The sequence below is a fragment of the Diaporthe amygdali genome, assembly GCF_026229845.1.
Source record: "Diaporthe amygdali strain CAA958 chromosome Unknown NODE_3_length_2959817_cov_65_330692, whole genome shotgun sequence".
In the NCBI taxonomy this organism is placed as follows: domain Eukaryota; kingdom Fungi; phylum Ascomycota; class Sordariomycetes; order Diaporthales; family Diaporthaceae; genus Diaporthe; species Diaporthe amygdali.
The window spans coordinates 1,711,575-1,732,248 of record NW_026517023.1 but is presented as its reverse complement, the minus strand read 5'-3'; the positions used below and the strand labels follow the sequence as shown (position 1 = coordinate 1,732,248).

Genomic DNA, 20,674 nt, shown 5'->3' with positions numbered 1-20,674 from the left:
ACAACTTGATATCACATTGCGTGCGCATCATCCTATCCCCGTCTTGTGACATTTCGATGCCCATAGTCCTTCGAGGGTAGACACAATTGACTTCACATATCTGCTTGTTTCCGTGTCGCTGTAATTTACATATAAGAGCATGGAGGTGATATTTGAAGACAAAGGTACTCCTTCAAACCCGCGCTATCTCAATCTCGAATTCAGATGCAGCTCTCTTGTCGCGGAGCTGGTAAATCACATCCATGACAGACCTAGATTGGACGTGGTCGAAACACCACTGGTCTAGGTCGATTCTTCCTTCTTTGGCCGCATGAATGCGTGCAGAGCATTCAAGTGCGTGACGTGGTGCAGGACGGGCCCACGCGAAATGCGACCACGCAATGTCCGAAACCCCCGGCGTCCGACTGGAACGCATCCGGACAATATTTTGAATGCTGATAATGGCCGCCGGAGACACAATCTCGGCAACGCATTCGTACTTCACAGCCGCGAACAAGCCAACATACCACATGAGCTCGAGCGAGTCTGCCAGCCTCCGTGATATTAAAACCTTGGATGAGTCCTCTAGAGGTGTCTGTAGCCGAATGTCGAACAACCAGTTAAATTTCGGACATTCAACTCAAATTTCTACCTTATCTGCTTTCGCATGAGATAAGGCCTTGACGGTGGGTCGACATAGGAGAAGTGCAGGACGTTTCCAGACCGCATCTCATGCCGAATGAGCAACATTGTGTTCTTATTCGAATGCGTCATCGAGGGAAGAGGCGAAACGACCGTACCTTCCTCATATGTTTCCTAACTTCAGATCCGGAAGGACTTAGGATAAGCCACTGTGGAAAAGTCTTCCTCCTTTATAAGATACCCTCTTATAAGTACGACTCCCCTTAAAGACTGTCTCCAAGGTCAACTCCCTTAAAATAATCTATAATACCTTTAATTCAATAACCTTGTCAGACTAACATTCTACGAGATCATCCTCTACATGTTATAAAGTAAGTTACTGTAAACCCAATCTCTTAGAAACTATAAAATATCTTGTTTTAAGATGATTTCTAGAAGATAACCCTTTTATAAATTACTGGATAATATCCTATGAATTGTAGAACAACCTCCTATAGGATAATCTTTCATGAGTTAAAGGAAAGTCTTCTGTAAATTATCAATCAACCCCCTATAAAATAACCTTCTAACCTTCTATAGGATAAACTCTTAGAAGATAACCATCTGTGGAAGAACCTGCTATCAGACAACCTTTTATAGGATAGTTTTCCGTAGGATAACCTCCTATAAGGTATAAAAATACCTCTTACATAACAACTTTCTGATTTTTCATAAAATAACCTTTTATAGGATAATCTCTTGTAGGTTATAAGATAACCTCCTATAGGACAACCTCTCGTGGGATAACCTCTTGTGGGACAACCTCCCGTGGGGTAACCTCCTGTGTGTTGTGGGATAACCTCCTGCGTAATGAAGGCACACCGACGAAGCCCCTCCATTCCAGACTTGTCCCTCCTCCAGGAGCTTCTTTCTGAGTGGACATTGCCCAAGTATGTTGTCAATGTCGTAAATGCAATCCCGAGAGCCATGCCGTCCCAGAAGAGGATGGGGGGAAGGTACGCGTTTGAGTTCGAAGCCTAAACTGTCGTTGGCTGTTGTAAAGCTAGTAATCTGGGAAAGACCGAGACTGGTTTCTAGTAGACTTTTCCTTCCACCGCACACACGCCCACGTCTCTGCAACCACCAACACATTGTCGACAGTAGCAGCAATGACAATAAAACTGACGTGATTCGACGCATTGAATCAATTGGACCGAGCGTCTATGTGATCTTCTCCTCCTTCGATTACATTGCAAGCGCGCAACACTGTCCTCCTGAATTTTTCAATGGGCCGCTTCAATGATTTGACCGCGTTCAGTGTTCCACGCGCTACACTAAACATCACGGTCCCCCACATGGGGTCTCACAAGGAATTAGCGGCGCGCAGTTATGCGCACAGCGACGAGACGGTGCGCATTGGCGGCCTCCAGTTCAATATGAGCAGAGAGAAGATCGCGAGTGCTGTCGAGTCTCATGGATTTTAGGACTGCGTGTTCTTCTCTTCACCCAAAGCGGCAAAGGTCCAGTATCATACCGTCTGGTGCTTTACTGAGTATACCGACGCCAACAAGGCTAACTCGGCAACTGTGTGACTTATTGGATTGTTCCTAGCACTTGAACTTTCGTCATCGGGCTGGGCTTCAACCGTATCCTTCGCATAGGTTCATCCGCATGAGCGTATTGGCCGGGTGTCCTATGTCGTCTTATAATTACTTCTAGCCTTTTTTTTTCAGGCATGCCCAGCTCTCGGGGAAATGAAGACCTTTTTGTATCATCTAATGCTGGCGCCAGTATCTTTGACAACATATTGTTCGGGCGCGATCTATTGGAGAGGCCACTGCCGTAAAACATCAATTTACTTCTAGATAGCACCATCTTTGTCTACCTCGGGGCGATCACACCATTGGATGATTTCATGCGCAGTTCTGAGTCCACCATGGCATATCTGACGCCTGGTCGGCTGACATGACTTCTCATCGCAGATCTCGCCGGCCACCAAATCCAGGTGGTCGTAATTGCGAAATGATTCATCACATTTATAGAGACATGCCGAGAAGTCCCCTTTGCGGATAATTTTGGGCCCATGAACGTCGACCCTTCCTCAATCGCGCCATGGAAGCACGCGTCCGACCCAAGTCCAAAGGACAACTCTTGGAAGCAGAAGCATACTCATCAGGGTTTGAATCAGAATACGCACCACTTGGACTATGATTTGTGTGACCTGTCCTTTGCTTCATGATCTTTGACTCGACATGAGTTCGCTGCCTCACCGCGCTTGTCATAAGTTTCGGTAGCCACGTGCAGAAGCGTGACAAGGAAGAACACGTCCCCGTGGCAAGAGACTCGACAAAAGACTTGTGATGATTTATGATGAGTATGAAGATGAATATTTAGTGGAAGAGGCAGAGGAGGAGGGAGATGAGAATGGACAGGGCAGGGCACAGAGGAGGCTGGCACAGGTCCAAAAGAAGCTTCCAATAGACGAGGAACGAGGATATCCGGCTTATAGTGCAATGACTAGTTAGCAATAAACCTAACCGTCGATCTGGAAGAATGCCTCCCCAGTGATTTCACTTTTCTCAAATTCATCGATTTAGTGCGAGTGGGGATGTTTGGAAACCTGACAGGCTGCATTCTCGCTCGCCCGAAACGGGCCAAACATAACAGAATATGTCCATTACAAGCGTCGACTTCAGCCTCAGATTGGATCCAGTGGACCAGACAAAATTCAAAGTCATTGTGCCACAGCCTCGTACCTTCAGGGCATGATGGCAGTGCTTTGGTGTAACGGTGAACCGCAGTCAACGAACCGCCCTCCTGATGATTTAATGTTGCCTACGAGACGGCGAGGCGTCAGCCTGTGATCATCACATTGCAGAGCAGGGCTTTGCGGCCGCCACAACGCCGGCTGTTAGCATACGAGTCGCACCCGGTCGGCGGCTGAAATTGCTCCCAGGCTTGCTGATCACAATGCATGCCTTGGCAGGTGAGACAAGGCGCAGGCGCGGCCGAGATGCAGGACTCGACGCCGATAAAGAAAGTTTCCGAGCCCATCCATTGAGGAATCCAAGACATGTCTTCATCGCGGTGTGTATCATGACCACAGCCTTGCCAGCGATCAGACAGAAGTCAGGTGCTGACAGGCTTCTGGAGGTTTGCCTCCCACTCGCCGCAAGCCCATAGGATCGTCCGTGACAACTTGTGGCGGATCGATCATCTGGCTAAACATATGCCATCCTGTGGCGCCGGCAACAGCATTTAGTTCTCATGACAGCTGACCAGGCGTAATGAAAGCATGCAACGGCAGACAAGGCATATAATCGCCAAATGTAGTGGTGTTCAGCCATTAATCTGCTTTTCCTTGTCCGCCCGCCACGCATGGGCTGGAGAGCACGCAAGGCGTCTGCGATACCCAGCCTCCGGTGGCGTCGAAGTACAACCTCTTCCCGAGCCTGTCGGAATACGTTTGCCCCTTAGTTCAACCATCACGCCCCAAATACCTCACCAACGCCCCCAGGCACGGGCTGACGTTCGGCTCCGAGAAGATGGGGCTGGATGGCACCTGGAGCAGCGATACGACACGGTCAGACCACCGCGAGGCGACCCGCCGGAGATGATCAGATGCGGTCCGCACTGAGAAGGGCCTCCATCCCGCCACTGACAGTGCACCCGGTTGCGACCATGCCCGCATGCAGTGATACTCCTTCAGCAGGCACTCGCAGGCTGCCATCGAGTGAAGGTGATAGACATAGACAGGCCGGCAGCCCACAAAGGCGGCAGGCACCGCTCCTCGAGTGGCCCAGAGCAGATATGCACCGGCAGCCCTGCTCGGCCAGCGGCGAGTCGTGCGTGCCAGCAGACATGCACGTCATTGACGAACCAGGGCTGCAAACGGGAGCGAGTCCTGTGTAGTGCTCGTCGCGAGGGGACGTGGGTGCCGCAGCATCAGCAGCTGGCAAAACTCTGTTAGACCAGCGGGGTCGTCTCTCAGGGCAATGGACTTAGACGCAGGAAAAGCTCGAGAGGTATCAGGATCATGCCTGTGGCCGCGGGTCTCCTCCCAATGTCACAGGCCCGCCAACTAGCAAAGCAGGCATGATGCGAACCAGACACAATGGATACACAGAAAGTGGGAAGAACAAAAAAAGAGCTAGAGACGACTCATCAATCTGCCCATACAAATCGTACCAGTCAGACATCCCAGACCTTCTGTTCCGACCTAGACCGCCTCGGTCCAAGCTTTCTTTCTTGCTCGTCAACTGGGAGATGACGAACAGACGGTGAGGCAAAGACCAAAAGAAGGAGCTTGCTGAGTCGTGCCCCTTGAGCCGTGAAGGGGCATTCACTGGCTCGGGCATCAATACTACCTGCTAACCTCCGTGTCAGGTAGACGAGACAGACCAAGGGACCCAGGAGGGATTATGGGTCGTGTGCAATGCGGCCATGGATCAGGGATGAAGGTCTTCCCAGCTTCGATACCAATGACGATCCATGCACGATCGATCGCGAAATGCTCTTAATAGCCATCTGGGCAGAAAAGACCACCACGGGCACACAGACAGACATCGACAGGCACAGTCAGGACGACATCAAAGGTGTCGTTGCGGGAGTAAAAGGGATTAGATGACGAGGCTCAACACACGAGAGTTTATATTAGCTATTAGTTAAATGAATGCTTTCAGGCCGCCCAGCGCATCAAGATCCTACGTGACCCGACGCAAGAGAGCAGAACCCAAGAAGCACGCACCGTTTCCGTCAATCAACACATCTCGAAACCAAACCTTTCCCATCTTTTGTTGTTTTCCAGACATCTCTTTTTTTTGCGGGTTTTCTGGTTTATATCCTCCTGCCCCTTCCGTCATTTCATCAGCCTCCATGGCTCCACCCCTTCCAAACGACTGTCTTTGGGTATACTTCGGGTATCAAAAACAAAAACGCGGGAACTCGATATTGCGGACGGGGTCAAAACAAGGAAAGTCGGCCTCCCCCAATCGACAGGTTGCTCCGAGACAAATGGGAATTTCGTTTGGGTATCTCGAAATGCAAATCCGATCCCATACACCCAGGGAGTGGGTATCATAAGTGGTGTGATGCTCCCTTCATGCGACGCCTTTCGTGTCATCGACCTCGCTCTATAGTGTTGTTTCGTCGATACGCATGGGGCAAGATGTCATGATTGCCCCATGCCTACTGTGATGACTGTCCAGCTATTTAAGCCGAAGCAGTGACGACCGGGGTGCTGGCGACGGGAGCGTCCTTGGCAGGCTCGCTGGCCTCCTCGGCGACGGGCTCGGGCTTGACCTCCTCGGCGGCCTTGGCCTCCTCGGCGGGCTTAGCGGGCTCCTCGACGGCACCCTCAGCTGGCTTGTCCTCGGTCTTCTCGGCGGGCTTCTCAACAGCCTTGCCCTTGTTCTGTAGTCGGGTCAGCAAGCAGCTCGGATGGATGCTAATGTTCTCATGTTGTTCACTCACCTTGATGGTAGCACGGAACTTGGAGAAGGGGTTGGGGCTCTTGGCCTTCTCAGCGTCCGGAGAAGCAGCACCCTCCTCAACGGCGGCGGGGCTGGTGGGGGTGGAGGTGTTCTTCTTGCCAAGGGCGAAGGGGAAGGACGACTTGCGCTTGTCGGCCTTGACCTCCTTCTTCTCGCCGTTGACGGCAGGGACGGCGGCGGCGGTCTCGGTGGTCTCCGTGGGCACGTTGGCAGGGCTGGAGACCTCGGTGCTCAGAGGCTCAACAGTGTCGACCTTAGGGATGACGGGGGCATCCTCGGAGACAGGAGGGGTGTCCTTGGCCGGGGTGGCAGGGGCAGCCTCCTCAGGCTTCTTCTTGCCGAAGGACAGACCACCGAACAGGCTGGAGACTTGTCAGCAATGCACTCGTTGTAGTGACCAGCAAATTCTTTACATACCTGGTTCGCTTGGTTGGGGTGGGCTTCTCAGCAGCCTTGGCCTTGGTCTCCTCAGCGGCGGGCTCGGTGGCAGCAGCGGTCTCAGTCTCCTTAGCAGCCTCGGTCGCCGGCTCAGTAGTGGCTGGGGTCTCAGTGGCGGCGGCGGGAGTCTCCTCGGTGCCTTCAGGAGCCTCAGCGACAGCCTCCTCCTTCTTGTCCTCAGCCTTGGCGGACTCCTTCTTGTCCTTGTTACCGCCAAGAAGGGCACCGAAGATAGAGGCACGCTTCTTGCTGGTGGAGCGCTTGCGCTCGTCCTTCTTGGCCTCAGCGGCCTCCTCCTTGGCCTCCTCCTTAGCCTCACCCTCAGTGGTCTCGGTGGTGGCGGCGGCAGCCTCAGTGGTGGCAGCAGGCTCAGCAGCGCCCTCAGCGGCGGGGGTCTCCTCAGCGGCCTTGGGTGTCTCCTCAGCCTTCTTGTCCTCAGCCTTCTCCTCCTTCTTCTCCTCCTTCTTGACGGCGGGGGAGAAGGAAGCGAGAGTAGCCTTGTACTGCTCGGACTCGGTGACGGTCTTAGCGAGCTCCTTAGCCTCGCCGATCCTCAGCTTGATCTGGCTGACCCAGTTGTCACGCTCCGCCGTGCTGCCAGCCTTGAAGGTGTGCTTGTGTCCCTTGGAGGACAGGACGAACTTGTTGGGGCCCTCAGTGGTGGGCTCGGCGGCATCGTGCTAGAGGACAGGTTAGCATCGCTGGAACATGTGTGAATTGGTAGGATGGTAAACTCACCAGTGCGATGGCGCTGGAAGGTGCGGACTTGTCCTGACCCTTCTCGCTGAAGAACAGGAGACCCTTGCCGGTCTCGCTGGCCCATGCGGCCAGGTGGTGGTCCTTCAGCAAGGCAGGCACCTTCTTGGGGTCAACAGCCTCGGAACCGAACCAGAAGAACTTCTTGGAGTAGATGAAGTTCCTAGCGCGCGGTTAGCAACATGTTCAACAGGCTGTCTGCGGCGCGGGAGACACATACTTGGGGAAGTTGCTGCCCTTGTGCTCGAGTTGGCCGTCCTCGACGGGCTCGGCCTCCTTCTTCACCTCCTCAGCAGCCGGTGCGGCGGCGGCATCAGCGGCAGGGGTCTCGGTGGCAGGCTCCTTGGCTGCCTCAGTAGCTGTGAGGGTATGGTCAGCAAGATGTGTTATGTTGATGCGAGTGCCTGGGATAAGAGGTGTCGCATACCAGCAGGGGCAGTCTCCTCCTTAGCAGCCTCGACGGGTGCAGTGGTCTCAGCAGCAGCAGTGGTGGACTCGGTGGTGGTCGCAGGAGTCTCCTCGGTGGGGACCGCGACGGGCTTCTGTTCCTCGGCCATTGTGGATGGGGTTGATTGGGGTTGATGGAAGGAAACTGGGTATCTCTAAAAACCAAAAACTAAGAAGACAGACAAAGGAAGACGAGACCAATGAGGCGAGATTGTAGAAACAGGGAGTCCCTGACTGAAGATGCCTTAAGCTTAAGGGTATTGATATTCCCTCTTTTGCTGATGGAGATTTCCAAGACGGCGGAGAGAGGTAGTTGACGGGACGACAACAATAGAAGTTTGCGGAATCAGGAGAGCGAAGGGATGGGAACTCGGGCTGGGTCGCACTTTATTTGATTTGGGAGGTCTCATGGGCGGGAGGGCAGGAAAGGGTGACTGGGCTCTTTGTATGGGTCAGCCAGGGTCAACCAGGGTCAACATGGGTCACCCAAAATCAACGAATCTTTTCTTCCGTGATGAGGGAGCATTGACCACAAGGCCCCTTCCCTGCGCGCCCGCCTGGAAATCACAGGGGTCTCAGGGGGTGTGCGGTAGCAAAACGGTCGACGACGCGGGCCACCGTTGCCGTGTCCTGCACCAGTGTCAAGGTCCACGGGTACTTGGGTTAGGTACCGCAGCATACACTGCTTGTACTATACTGCACGTCTCGTTACTCTTGCCTCCCTTTCCACACCGAAACCTTTCCAGGCACTATCTGTCTGTCTATTCGCTGCCTCCTTGACCATCTAATCTGCTACTGTAGATTGAACATTACCCACAACTTTTTTAACGAACGGGGCCTGTCTATCTGGCTGCCACATCTCATTCCTTTGGTGGAGACAGCGGGAGTACCTAGCTCAGGAGGAGGAGAGGGAGGAGAGGAGTGGTGGTGGTGATATCCTATTGTACGGTGTGGAACGGTACTGTACGGTACGGCCTGTGCCTGGGCTGAAGTACCGGCAACGGCAGGGGTTGGAAATGCTTCGAGGTGCACCAAGCAGGGGTCCATTCCATACCTCATTTCAACTTTTCTGCAGTACCAGGTACCGTAGCACGATCCGTGCTCGCTCATTCGATTCTGACGCCTGAGGATGACTCTCAAGGGACATCCTCACTGCCTGTGTTCAGGAAGGGGAGTCCCTTGCTGCTTTGCTTGTCCTCGAATCTACATAACGCACCTCGCCGTCAAGTTCGAGATCGACGTTATCTAGCCGCTATCCGTTCCGACAATTTTTGCTGAAATTTCTGACGAGATGAACTACAATACAACTCCAAAGTAGAGGGAGAACCAACACATACGAAAAGCGAGGATCGCGATATGAAATGGAGACGGGGACTGCAGAAAAAGATTGCCGGGACCAGACAAAAACCACAAGGGGCTCCACTTTGGTACAGGATACCTCTCGGGACGCTCGCCAAAACGGACTCACCGTGCAGCGGTCCTGGCACTGTGTCGGCCTCTGCCGGCATCGAATCCACCATCGAATTCCTCCTCCTCCTGCCTCGATGAGATGCTGTGCCCAGCATGCACGCCTTGCTGAAGCCTCAAGCGCCCTCGTGTTGCCATCCAGTCCCAGACCACCACCCACGGTTCCCACACGCAACAGTTGCTAGCTGCAGCCCTCCTCCAGGCGCCATGCCACTTCGAACCACGAGCTCCAAGGCCTCGCCGAATAGCGTCTTGTCTGCCTATGTCGATCTCGCCAACGGCTGATCGCCTCACCAGACCCCACGTCGAATCAACGCACCCTCTCGACTGGCCGCCCATCACGGGATACGCTACGATGCCACCACACGCACCTCGACAGCACAGACAGGCACAGCGGGCCTGGTCTCTGTCCTACCGCAGAAATTACTACCGAGGGGGAGGATATTGGCCTACTGAGCGTTGTCGTATCCAGAGCACACACACACGTATATATCCAGACAGACTTGCACATTGCGTTGCTACCTCAAAAATGGCCCGCGTCAGGAGTCATGCTGTACCGAGATCACTGAGGCCCCCCCTAATCTTGGCCTCAGGCTTGAAGCACCGGACCCCCAAGCTCAGTCCATTTTCGCGACAGCACTCAGGGAAATCAGAACAAAATTTGGGTTGGCTGGTTGGGCGCCTCGTCGTTGCAGAGCAATCAATTAGGACTCCACTAAACCTGCAAGAGGTATGGCAGCGTGGCCCGGCACCCACCCCACTGTCCTCCAGCAGAGGGTCTCAAACGGAGACTTTCTTAGATTGCATTACGGACACGGACGCTACTGCTCCACTACAGATGGCATGTGCTTCTTGCATGTCTGCCCCGGCCACACCTGGCCCAGCGACAGGATCCCCTGTCCAACGAACTGGGAGGGTAGCCCCTGAGTTTGGTGCTGCGGGTGCTGGAGGGTTGGCCCTCATGAAGGCGGCTTCATTTTATATTCATGGTGGTGTCCCGCGCTCGACGTCGCTTGACAATGCGATGCGGATGACATACAGCTCCTTCGTCCCTGACGCAATGCGAGAGGATGCAGAGCATCGCTAGTCCAATGCGAGTTTGCGCGCCCACAATGCATCGCCATGCTGACTTTGGGCCAGAGCATGGCGTGGATTGTTTATTCGACTCTGCCGAACCCTCCCCTCCCTCCATCGGACGAAGCCGCGCTCCTCGACAGCTTCAGGGCCGTCGTTTCCGCCCCCGGACCCATTGATCATCGACCAAAGCTTCGCGAAGAGGATAGGATCAGCTTCTGGACCGAACGCGCACTTTGAAATCTTTCACTCGACCAGCTGAAGATTGCCCTCCGATGGCCGTCCGTTGCGCTGCTCGACCATGCGACTTGTTTCCTGAGCCGCCGTGCCGGTGCGTAACAGGGTCTCACAACATCTACAATGTTCATTGAGTTGGGCTCGGCAAGACGTGACCTCTGCGCCACAGCAATCACATCCTGCACCGTACGAAGCCATGTTACCTGCAAGCCGATGGCTTTCCTTGCGCGGAAAGCAAGCAGTCCCACCTGCGTCTCACACGCGAACGTGAAGCGGTATCGCTTCCAGCTAGCCGTGGCGACTGGTCGATCTCCACGACCGCAGCCATGCGGAGCTGCATATGCACCTGGTTCAAGACGAAAATTGATTGACTGGGCCTAAAGCACACCAACAAGTTCCGGGGGTTGAAAGACTACAATCCAGACGCGGCTCCCATCCAGCCGTGTGTTTGAAAACTCGGCGACTGCAACATCAGCTTGAGGGCAAATAACTCTCAAATTGGTCTACAGCTATATCCAAAATCGAATGCCAACCCCAGACAAAGCGTTGCCCTGCCCGGGTGCGCGCCCAAAATAGTAACGGCACACCAGCACAACGGACGATCCTTGGGACAAACTGTCAATTTCGGCCGTCGCATAAACTTCCTCCAGCTCTCCAACATATGTGCTGCACACCGCTTGACATCAGATGACGGAATATCGTCGTTCTCATTATGCGCACTACCAATTGCTCATCGATCGGCCTCTAGGCCCTGCAGCATGATCGAACACAAAGTGCTTGTTACGGAGCTTTCAGCAACAGGTCTTCTCATCACACATTGGACCTGTCCTCGGGGCATTGCGGCTGGACTTGCCTCAGGGCAACTGTCAGTTGACAGCATCCTGAGACTGCCGCGCCTTTGATACAGATTGTTCATTGGACGGGAGGCAACCAGCCGTGTGTTCCCGTTGTATTTTGTGCAGCGTACTGCAGCCAACCTTCCCAAACATGGCTCACTTCGCCGTGCTTACCGCTCCAATGGCGCCCAGCCTCAATGGGGAGCGCCACCCGTAAAATGTGAACGAAAACTTCTCGCTCGATTTTTGTGGATGATCAACATTTAAATCTAGCCCTTGCTAGCATTCACGGTCAACACGAGTGATAACCGCACGCAAAGTAGCATGCCGATTGGTCTATTCCTCCACCTCGGAGGACGAGATCTAGGTCGGTTACTTTTAGGTTCCTCGATGGAACTGATCTGGACATGCAACGGTTGATGCCATTGCAGTCAGCACTATTCTGAGGCACAAGAATTACGATCTTGTTTCCACTTAAGCACCCCGAAACATACCTGCCCCCATCTATAACGCAGCCTGTTTATAGTTCATGGTGTCCAGAAGCCTGTCCCCAATTTTGAGGCCGACCGAATTTACACTTCGGATTATTAGACGCTGCAGCATCAAAGTGCCGTCTTGGCCCCAAGGGCGCGCCTAGGCTGCTAGGTAAACGGCGTCCGGACCCTCTACATCGGCATCCTGGCCACACTGACCAGGCATCGCCGAGAGGAACGTCCGCCGCCACTGCATTATATCTAATCAATTATAGTGTTCTTCCTCTCGGCTTGCAAGTTTCACATCACGCATGATCAAGTCAACTTGAAAATGTTCCGCAGTCGTTTTGCCAGCACCTTCGGGGTCCGATATGCTGATCAGGCCATCCCCCTCACAGCCCTCATGCTCGTACGACCAAGGCAAACCAGTCGCTCATCTGCTCCGTTTATTTTCTCTCGCTCCTGCATTACAGCTTGGCTGTCCGTACTGTGTAAACCTTTTCTGGGCCCCTGTCATCGTTTGAGTTCGGTGGGGTCGCGGGCCACGGAAGACCACCAGGGGACAGCCCTTGTCCAACTGCGGCCGCCCAATGGCGGCTATCTTGGCCAAATGGGAGTCGCAAAGGGCGGATCGTGCTTATCTGCTGTGGCTTCGCATCTGATGAAAACCGATGCCACGCGCCGCGCGAATGCAGGTATTGGCCGACAAGTGCCCACCGGTATTTGGCGAGCTCCTCAACAGACCAGTTGTTTGTATGCAGGCCGAGTCTAGAAACAGTCCTGGAGCCCCGTACCATGGGGTTTGCGGAGTAGGCGAGCCTCTTGAAGCGCCCTCGTTGTCGAACACATACTCGGAAGGGCAGTGCCCAGAGTCACAATGCGATGGAGGAGCTGCCACGCAGTACGGAGCCACCTCAGAAATGCATGATGACATGGTGCTCGTCGTTCTCCAGATGCTACCACGTCAACTACCTACTGACCCAGAACCACAAGCACACTTTCCATCGCTGCCGAGCGCCCCAGCCGTGTTGCCCACCTCCCGACCCAGCGCGTGTTCCTGCTTGGCCGTTTTGCCTCGAGAGAGCGATGGGACGGTAACCCGAACCAGACCGGCGAGCCGGCCTTTGATATGCCCTGCCTGTGTGCAAAAAGTAACGTGAGCTGCAGCCCGTGAAATTACAACCGCAGATCAACCAGATCTAGACTGGTCTTGGGCCGAAATATCTCCCGCGTACATAAGTTTGGTTACTGATGAAATGAATGGGAAGACTCTGCCGGCTTTGACCGCTTTTTCTTTTTCACTTCACAGATTCAGTGTATCTGCGCCCTATCTTGAATGGACAGGTTTGCAGCCTAAGCCCTGGGCAGCAGCAGCGGCGGCAAGTCATGGGAGGTGGCCCAGGGAAGGGGGGCTTGGTTATGCTCCTTGATTTGACGGCGGAACAAGGTCACAAGTTTGGCCAGCTGACCCCCTCCACGTTCATGCACGCAGACCATTTCCCCACCATCCATCCCAATCATCGCTGGCCCTGCATGGGCGAAGGAGTGATCGCCGCCAGCGACCGTTTTCTGCCCGGCACGACGACCAAGTCCCAGCTTTGAGGGACCGATGACCCGATGGCGTAAGGATGTAGATAAAGTACGAGTTTTGCCTCCCTCCTCGAGCTCCAGGTCTTCCGGCCGCTGTCAAGTGACCTCTCGCTGGCCGAAAGTCAAGAAGTCAGGGTTGCTAAGAGCGTGTCACAGGCTCCCCATTCCGACCTCGACGTTTCGAAGCTGCCTACTTGCACACACAGTACAGAGCTTGCTCCCTGCGTCCCGAGCTAAACAGCAGCTTGACTCGTCACTCGTCATCCCACATGGGAGTGATGTCGCCCTGCAGGCCGCTGCAACCGAGTGGTGTGCATCCTGCCAGTGGGCCACCAACCGGATCTGCTCAAGCTCACGGTTGTGTGGATGGTGGGTTGGATGGTGAAGATAGTGTGCGACGCAGCTAAAGACCCAGAAAGACTGCTTGTCTTGGGCTTGGTAGTTGTGGTGGATGTGGATGTGGTTGTGGGTGCGTGGTGGTGTGCTGATGTGGTGTCGGGGCGCCGCTGGTAGACGGTGGAACTGGCGGCAACCTTGTTGTCGTCGTGACCCCTCAGACCCCAAAGAGCAACGACGTTATCGGTCGCATTGGGTAGGCTTTTGACAGGTTTACCCATGCACTGATCGAGGTCATCCGACGGTCTACTACTCTTCGGGGGCGAACATGAGAAAATGCTCTTTTCCCCTTCCGCCCTGCTTGTCCGAGCCGTGGCGGCCATCTTCGAGCTGGCTGTGGCGGCCTACGAGCTCTTGATTCGCATCTTGCCAATGGTGGGCGGGTGTGTTATCTCGACGATTATAGCCGGCCCGTTGCAGGGCACGCTCGTCTACCGTTCTGTCCCTTGCCCTCACCGTTTCTCACATGCCGCATTGTCAGAAATCGGATGAGTTCGAGACATAAAGAGAGGAGGCCGGCTTTGTCTTTGGCTTTTCCGCCTCCCCGCCACGCTCTTGGTCTTCTTATTTCCAGACGTTGTCTGTGACGGAAAGTTCCGCCGAGATATCTATTCGAGAAGCCGCCTCCTCTTCGATTCCGGCCCCGGAACCGGCCTAGAGAATCGCGGGGTGGGTGGTGTCAGGGAAGGGGGTGGCTTCGGGGAAGTGTAGTGGCCCATGTGACGGCTTGCCAAGTCCAGAGCAACGGCGCACCAGTTCCTGCCAAATGACAGCTCTTTGTGGGGCGTTGGTTGCCGAACCTCAGGCCCTCGAAGGCGTGGAATGATGTCTTGGTAAGACATGGGTCTCAAGTGGTCGTCATTGCGTGCTCCCTGAGCGATGTGTCGTCGATGATGGTGCCTTTGTGCTTATCCGCGGCTGCTACTGGTTTCGCGGAAGTGCGCTTCCATCGATTGCCTCTTTGGGTCGTCCGGCCTGACCTTCTTATCAGTTAGCCTTCCAAGATCTCAAACGAATCTTTCTAGTGCTCCGGGTGTGACGTTAGATGTTGCTGCTGCTGCATGGAGGATAATGATGTGATATTCCGTGACTGCCGGCCCCCACTCCGCTTACTCGCCGTGGGTTCTGGGTATGTTCCGGGCTGTCGCCGAGTTCTGCTTCCCGTGCCCGGGAATATCGCCGCCGATGTTGCTGTCTCTCTGAATATGTCAATGTTGTTATCACCGAGTTCATCTTTATGTTACGTGTCGTTCGGTGTGGTGCCGGCAGCACCCATTCCGATATTGCTGGCCCCTTGAGACTGAGCAGAGGTTCGTCCTGTTATACCTGTGTATCGCCCACTCTGCCTGAAGTCTTCATGTTCTCGTTCGGTAACGACCGTCTCTCCTCATGAGCGGCCTCCTGTGCCAGGTTAGCCCGACGACTCTACCAGCATAGGAGAAAACCCGGGAGGGCGTTCGGATGGACTCGTCTTGTTCGTCTTTTTCCGCGGACGGTCGGTCGCAATACGGACGTATTGACCGGTTGCTGAGTCGTGGTCGTGTGCTCCAGCTTGTTGGATGTAGGCCATTCCAATGCCCTACACTCGTTTGTCGTGGTTTTTCCGGCTCTGGTGGCCTGGCCGTGCTCTAACAGCAGAATACGTGGGGACCTTGTTCCCCCCGTAGTTCACTAGACAAACAATCAAGTTCTGATCAAGTGGTGGATTCTGTTGGCTCTACGCATACTGCTTTGAACTTTCTCGGATGGGGGTGATTGTGTTGATTGCCCGGTCTCTGTGATCTATGCCCCCAAGACTGGCAGTGGTTGTTCCCCTGGGGCCGTGCTGCTTTGTTCTAGCCTTCTAATTTTTTTTGAACCATACACATAACAACTGTGAGATTGCAAGCTCCTGCAGCATACATGGGCACGTGGCTGCTGGGCTTCGGTCAATGCTACTGTACGAGTTGTCCCTGCTTCTTGCAGGGTGATCAATGCATCGCTGTCCCATTCGGGGCTTAGAGAGACTCTCAAGCAAGCCAACTCAAGTTGTTGTGTTCATTATTATGTGGAATACCTTTGAGCAGGTTAGAGAGGAGAAGGAAGCAGTAATTCGTTTATCAAACGCATCAGCTCTGTAGGCCTATGGGTGTCTTGATCTTTTCCGTCTCCGACAAACAAGCATCCCCGTTCAAGATGAGCACAACTAATGGACACCTGCCTTAATACAAGACTTGTGTGTTTTCCGAGATCATGACAATCTCGCAGCCGGCAACTCGTCTAGATACTTCGGGAGACAGTTTAGAAACAGTTTGTCCTGCTCCCCTGACTCTAAGACGAGTTTGCTACGGGCTTGAAAGATCGAACAAGTCTATCTGAATTTCCCTGGTCGTTCAATGCGAGGACATTCATTCTATGACACTGTTCATGGATGGATCGCGGACTTTGCATCCCGTCTCACCTTTCTGCTGGACTTTCGGGTGTGTGCACCGCAAAACTCCATAGCCAGAGGCTCTGGTTTACCTCGTCAGGGACTGCTGTCCACCTTCATCGTGAAAGCTATTAGACTCGGCTTTTGTCATTGTTCACAATTGTTCATGCTTTTATTTGAATTATTTTTAAAAAATAAATCAACCAGTCCATGTTTCTCTTGTTCCATCTGTTGACAGCATAGGTCGCTTATTCGCAATAAGAGGCGAAGTGTCTGGTGATGAGGCTTGATGGAGGACACAATGAGTACTGCCAATGCTTGCCCTGTTGTTCTCATCCCCTAGAATAGGACGGAGACACAAACGCCTTTTCGGCATTCTCTCAAACCAAATCCTCTGGAGCGTGTTCTTAAAAGCTACACTGCCTGTACGTTGGCTACCGCGCCCGGGATCTTGTTGCCAAACGATTGATCAACAACGAAGAGCTTCGAAAACAAAACGTGAGACGACAGCAGCAACAATAATAACAATAGCAACAGCCCTCTTTCTTTAACGACAAGTCTTGCCCCTGAAAACACTGCTGCCGGTTGAGCCGCTGCCAGCTTGAGTACTTAAACCGGCTGTCACGCACCAGTCATAATTTTCTTCTCCCTTCTCAACCCCTTTCCTTCTTCATGAGACTCTACTCCCTTCTCACCTCCTTCTCTGCTCCAGCCTTTTTCACTGCTCTCACCTGTTTGACCCAACCCTCCTCAACATCAGCAAAGCTCCACTGTGGTATCTACTTGGATACACTGTGGTTACTTCGCCCTGGTCTCTGTCTAGCACTCATTAGTGTTGGTCAAATATCTTGGACTCATTACCTACTATTGACATAACCTCATACTCATCTTCTTCATACCTGCGTTCACTAAAGGCTTTGCTCTGACGTCGGCATCATCACTGGCCATCCCGGCTTCTTCTAGCAACCATCGTCACTCGATCTTGTACTCGCAAGCACACAAAGGTACGTGAAATGATTATCCAACCTTACTTCCTTGTCACAAAATCTTGATCCTTCATCAGCTCAACCTCCTCTACCATCAGCTCTTCAGCTGTACCTTCTCCCGGAGCCCATCTTCACAAGCACAGAGTTGGGTTACCGTGGTTCCTGCTCATCCAGCCCTTCACGATTCCCAGTTGACCTTGCCCACTGTCCAAGTCATCTATCCTTCACCTCCCTGGTGTTGCTCCTAGGATCTCCTGACCTCAAACTTAAGCTTTTCCTAGCACCCTAGTTGAGGACCTCACTGCCGTGCCATCACGAAGTAAGTACTGCAAATTGTCCGTCTTGACACACTCATTGCGTTTGGTTGGTGGACTTTTCCCCGGTTCAAGTGCTCATCATAATCCTGGGACACCACGACAAATCCACCCGTTCACCATGTCAAGACCCTCGCGATAACAAGCACGAAACACCTTTCTTTCCCCATACACATGAGCAATATCACCACTGTGTCTACAAGGGTGATTTATCAAAATACTGGCTCCAAGTTCATTACATAAGACAACAGTCTGAGGTGCGGACAAAGGCCGAGACAAGCTACCGCTTATTTGATATTTTCACTTTCCTCCACTCGTCTCATTTACCCCTTACGCATTGCATCTTCAAAGCAAGTCAAACACAGAAAGCCGGTCTCTCTCACACACCAGCCGGGTAAGAGCAGCAGCTGTGATACCCAGGCATATGGGCTTCATCCTCTTTGCCTCGGCTAGTACCTGCTGGATGCGTCAGACTTTCAAGACTCATTCCTCTTAGTGGTGGGACCGACCTCTTCAACTTCTTAGTTCCTCTACCCAGCAAGCATCACTTATACATTTTGAATCATGGAGCCCGGCTATTTATTATTCTCTCCCACTTCAATCCAAGACCATTAGCTGTGGTTACTTGGTTTCTCGATATAAAGCGGTCTCTACCGGCAGTGAGATACTGATGTCAATGTAGCAGCCATGAACGGAACACGCCCCAACCGTCGTCATTACCAATACCGTGCCGGTCAGGCTCCCAAAAAGCTCAGCCAAGCTGAGAAGAAGGAGCTCGCACTGGGTGACTACTCAGATCCCACGAAGGGATATGGTCGGAACTCGGCTCGGGTCCTTTCTTTCAAGGAGACCGGCATTCGGTACACCAAGAACTACGTCGAGAACAAGGAGGCATGCGATGCTCTTCGAAGGGCCAGATTCGAGATGAAGGTGCCCGTTTGGCCACGCGATGAGTCTGGCGAACGCGTTATCTGGCACAGCGTCCAGGTGGAGGACCATCCTTCGGGCCGTGCGAAAGATGCCGCTGAAGCGAAGAAAATGAACCTGTTCTACCCCCACCAGGATTACGCCGGAGGTTTGATCTGTTCGGTAAGTCGTTGAATTAATCATCTACCCTAATCGTCTTTCTATATCTCTGGATGATTACGGTGGAGATGTTTTATATTACGCGGTGACAGTCGCTCACAATATGATAACTTTCAGGCCCCCTTCTCCAAGGGCGAGAAAAGCTTCTGTTCAGAGTCCACCACCGATACCCCTGATACCAACGAAGGGGTGTGGGCTTGCCAGGCTATGGCCGTTGCAGAGATCCGCTTCAACATCCTCAAGCACTTGTCTTACCCTGACATCGGCGCTCTCCAAGGCACCTGCACCATGTTGGCGAACCAGATCATGAGCACCCCTGTAAGTCATCCAGCCGTGACTCCGGGACGCAGTACTAACGTGGCCCAGGCGCTCTGGGATATGACTTATGCCAAGTGCAACTACAGCGAGTTTACTAAGGATGAGTTCGCCATCTTGAAGCAGAACGGCGAAGCTGGCGAGGAGGCCCAACAGGGCAACAGCGAGGTCAGTATGCTCTATGCTCCGGCGGCATTCACGCCGCGGCTTTACATCGCCTGTCTCGCGGACACAATAACGCTAATTATTATATAGTTCGTGATGGTCAGCCAGACGCATATGGGCCTCAAAAAGACCCTCATGCAGGACCAACCCGTCAACGTGGTCCAAATACGGGGACTGCTCAGCGTCGGCAGAAGCCTTCAGCTCAGGGGTGACACCATCAAACGAGTGTGCTTCAACCGAGTGAACTTCTTCGACGCAGGCGTTTTCGCCACGTTTCTCGACCAGATGCACAATTTGGAGCGCGCTGATATTACGAGCTGTGACCTCATTCGCTACCATCACGTCCCTGCCTTGCTCGACACCGTACACACTCACAATAAAAAATACCAAACCAAGGTGTTGCTTGACGTCGCTCCCAGATACCACGTTGGACCGCTCTGGGAGAATGGACCGGACGGAAACGACCGCGAGGGTGCCTATGGGCTGACTTATAGCAACCCCGGAATCAAGATCCCGACGGCTGTGTGCAAGTTGTTCATATACGACATCGCTCCGCGCCTAAAGAGTGAGTGATCGAGGCCCTGGGAGAATATGTTCTGAATGCTGCTGACCGTTAATGTTTTCCCACAGAGACCGGACAGATGCACATGATGCAGAGCAACGCGCTGTTCCGACGATTCCTCGAGAAGCTCCCACTTCATAGCAAGACTGTGCCTCGCATGGAGGCTGTAGCTGAGCACAAAGACTACCTGAAGAGGCTCTTCGCGAAAGGCAAGATCAACGACCAGCAGAAAGCCAAGCTGGAGATCCGCTGCGCCTTTGCCGAGCTGGTTACCGTCTTCGGAAAGGAAGGCTGGATTCAGCTGCTTGAGGACGGGTTGTACTCAACCAGTGAACAGGGAACCGCAGAGAATTACGGAGTCTGGGCTGATACCGCCGAGTGCAACACGTGCCGCACGAACCTGGCGATGATGTACTACACGTCCGGCTACGTCTGCGATAGTTGTCTTATGAAAACCGCCGTGGACCGCGAGAATTACCACTATAAGAGGCGGAAGATGCAGGCCACCAGTCATCTGGGATGCGGCTACCCCGGTGGACCACTGGTTCCCCTGGAGAAGACCAACATGGACTACAGCGTCATGCGTTACGCCGACGGCACCCCTCGCATCACCCAGATGGACGACTTCGATTACTTCGTCGAGTTTGACATCCACAAGCTGCGCGGCCTGTTCAAATTTGTGCGCGGAATGGACAATGAGGGACACTCTGGATTCAACCTCCGTGACTTGGGCTTCCAGCGGAAGCACCCATACGACCGGTGCTCGCGTCCGAGCGACACCCAGTCCCACAACCTGGGCTTCATGACGTACCGCAGGCCCCTCTCGCTCGAGGAGATCCAGAAGCTGCCCAAGGGCAGGGTCTTCACTTACATCGGGCAGTTCTGAACTGGTCATGATTTGGGGCAACCTCAGAGTATAGTTCTCTGAGCGGCTCATGGTCACATGATTGTGGTGATCCCAGTAGGGTTTTAGTTTTTTGGACCGGTACCCCAGAGATTAGGGCTACTAGATACTTGATGATTTGATCAA

General features: G+C 53.5%; 4 protein-coding genes across 4 annotated transcripts; 2 read left to right on the top strand and 2 right to left on the bottom strand.

The window, feature by feature from the left end:
- Positions 1-172: 172 nt before the first annotated feature.
- J7T55_002925 (pre-mRNA-splicing factor ATP-dependent RNA helicase prp43) lies at positions 173-729 on the bottom strand (the record flags this gene model as incomplete). The annotated part of the gene is made up of 2 exons (XM_053138050.1): positions 173-574; positions 676-729. The coding sequence occupies 2 exons, from the start codon at positions 727-729 to the stop codon at positions 173-175; spliced, it is 456 nt and encodes a 151-aa protein (XP_052998793.1).
- Positions 730-1,470: 741 nt separating this feature from the next.
- Positions 1,471-2,084, top strand: J7T55_002924 (uncharacterized protein; the record flags this gene model as incomplete). The annotated part of the gene is made up of 2 exons (XM_053138049.1): positions 1,471-1,616; positions 1,919-2,084. The coding sequence occupies 2 exons, from the start codon at positions 1,471-1,473 to the stop codon at positions 2,082-2,084; spliced, it is 312 nt and encodes a 103-aa protein (XP_052998792.1).
- A 3,727-nt stretch (positions 2,085-5,811) lies between these two features.
- Positions 5,812-7,843, bottom strand: J7T55_002923 (immunogenic; the record flags this gene model as incomplete). The annotated part of the gene is made up of 6 exons (XM_053138048.1): positions 5,812-6,012; positions 6,073-6,454; positions 6,510-7,210; positions 7,269-7,449; positions 7,507-7,645; positions 7,714-7,843. 6 exons carry the CDS (start codon positions 7,841-7,843, stop codon positions 5,812-5,814), a joined length of 1,734 nt encoding a protein of 577 aa, XP_052998791.1.
- A 10,360-nt stretch (positions 7,844-18,203) lies between these two features.
- On the top strand, positions 18,204-20,530 carry J7T55_002922 (uncharacterized protein; the record flags this gene model as incomplete). The annotated part of the gene is made up of 5 exons (XM_053138046.1): positions 18,204-18,605; positions 18,720-18,920; positions 18,969-19,085; positions 19,173-19,647; positions 19,713-20,530. The coding sequence occupies 5 exons, from the start codon at positions 18,204-18,206 to the stop codon at positions 20,528-20,530; spliced, it is 2,013 nt and encodes a 670-aa protein (XP_052998790.1).
- Between the last annotated feature and the right edge of the window lie 144 nt (positions 20,531-20,674).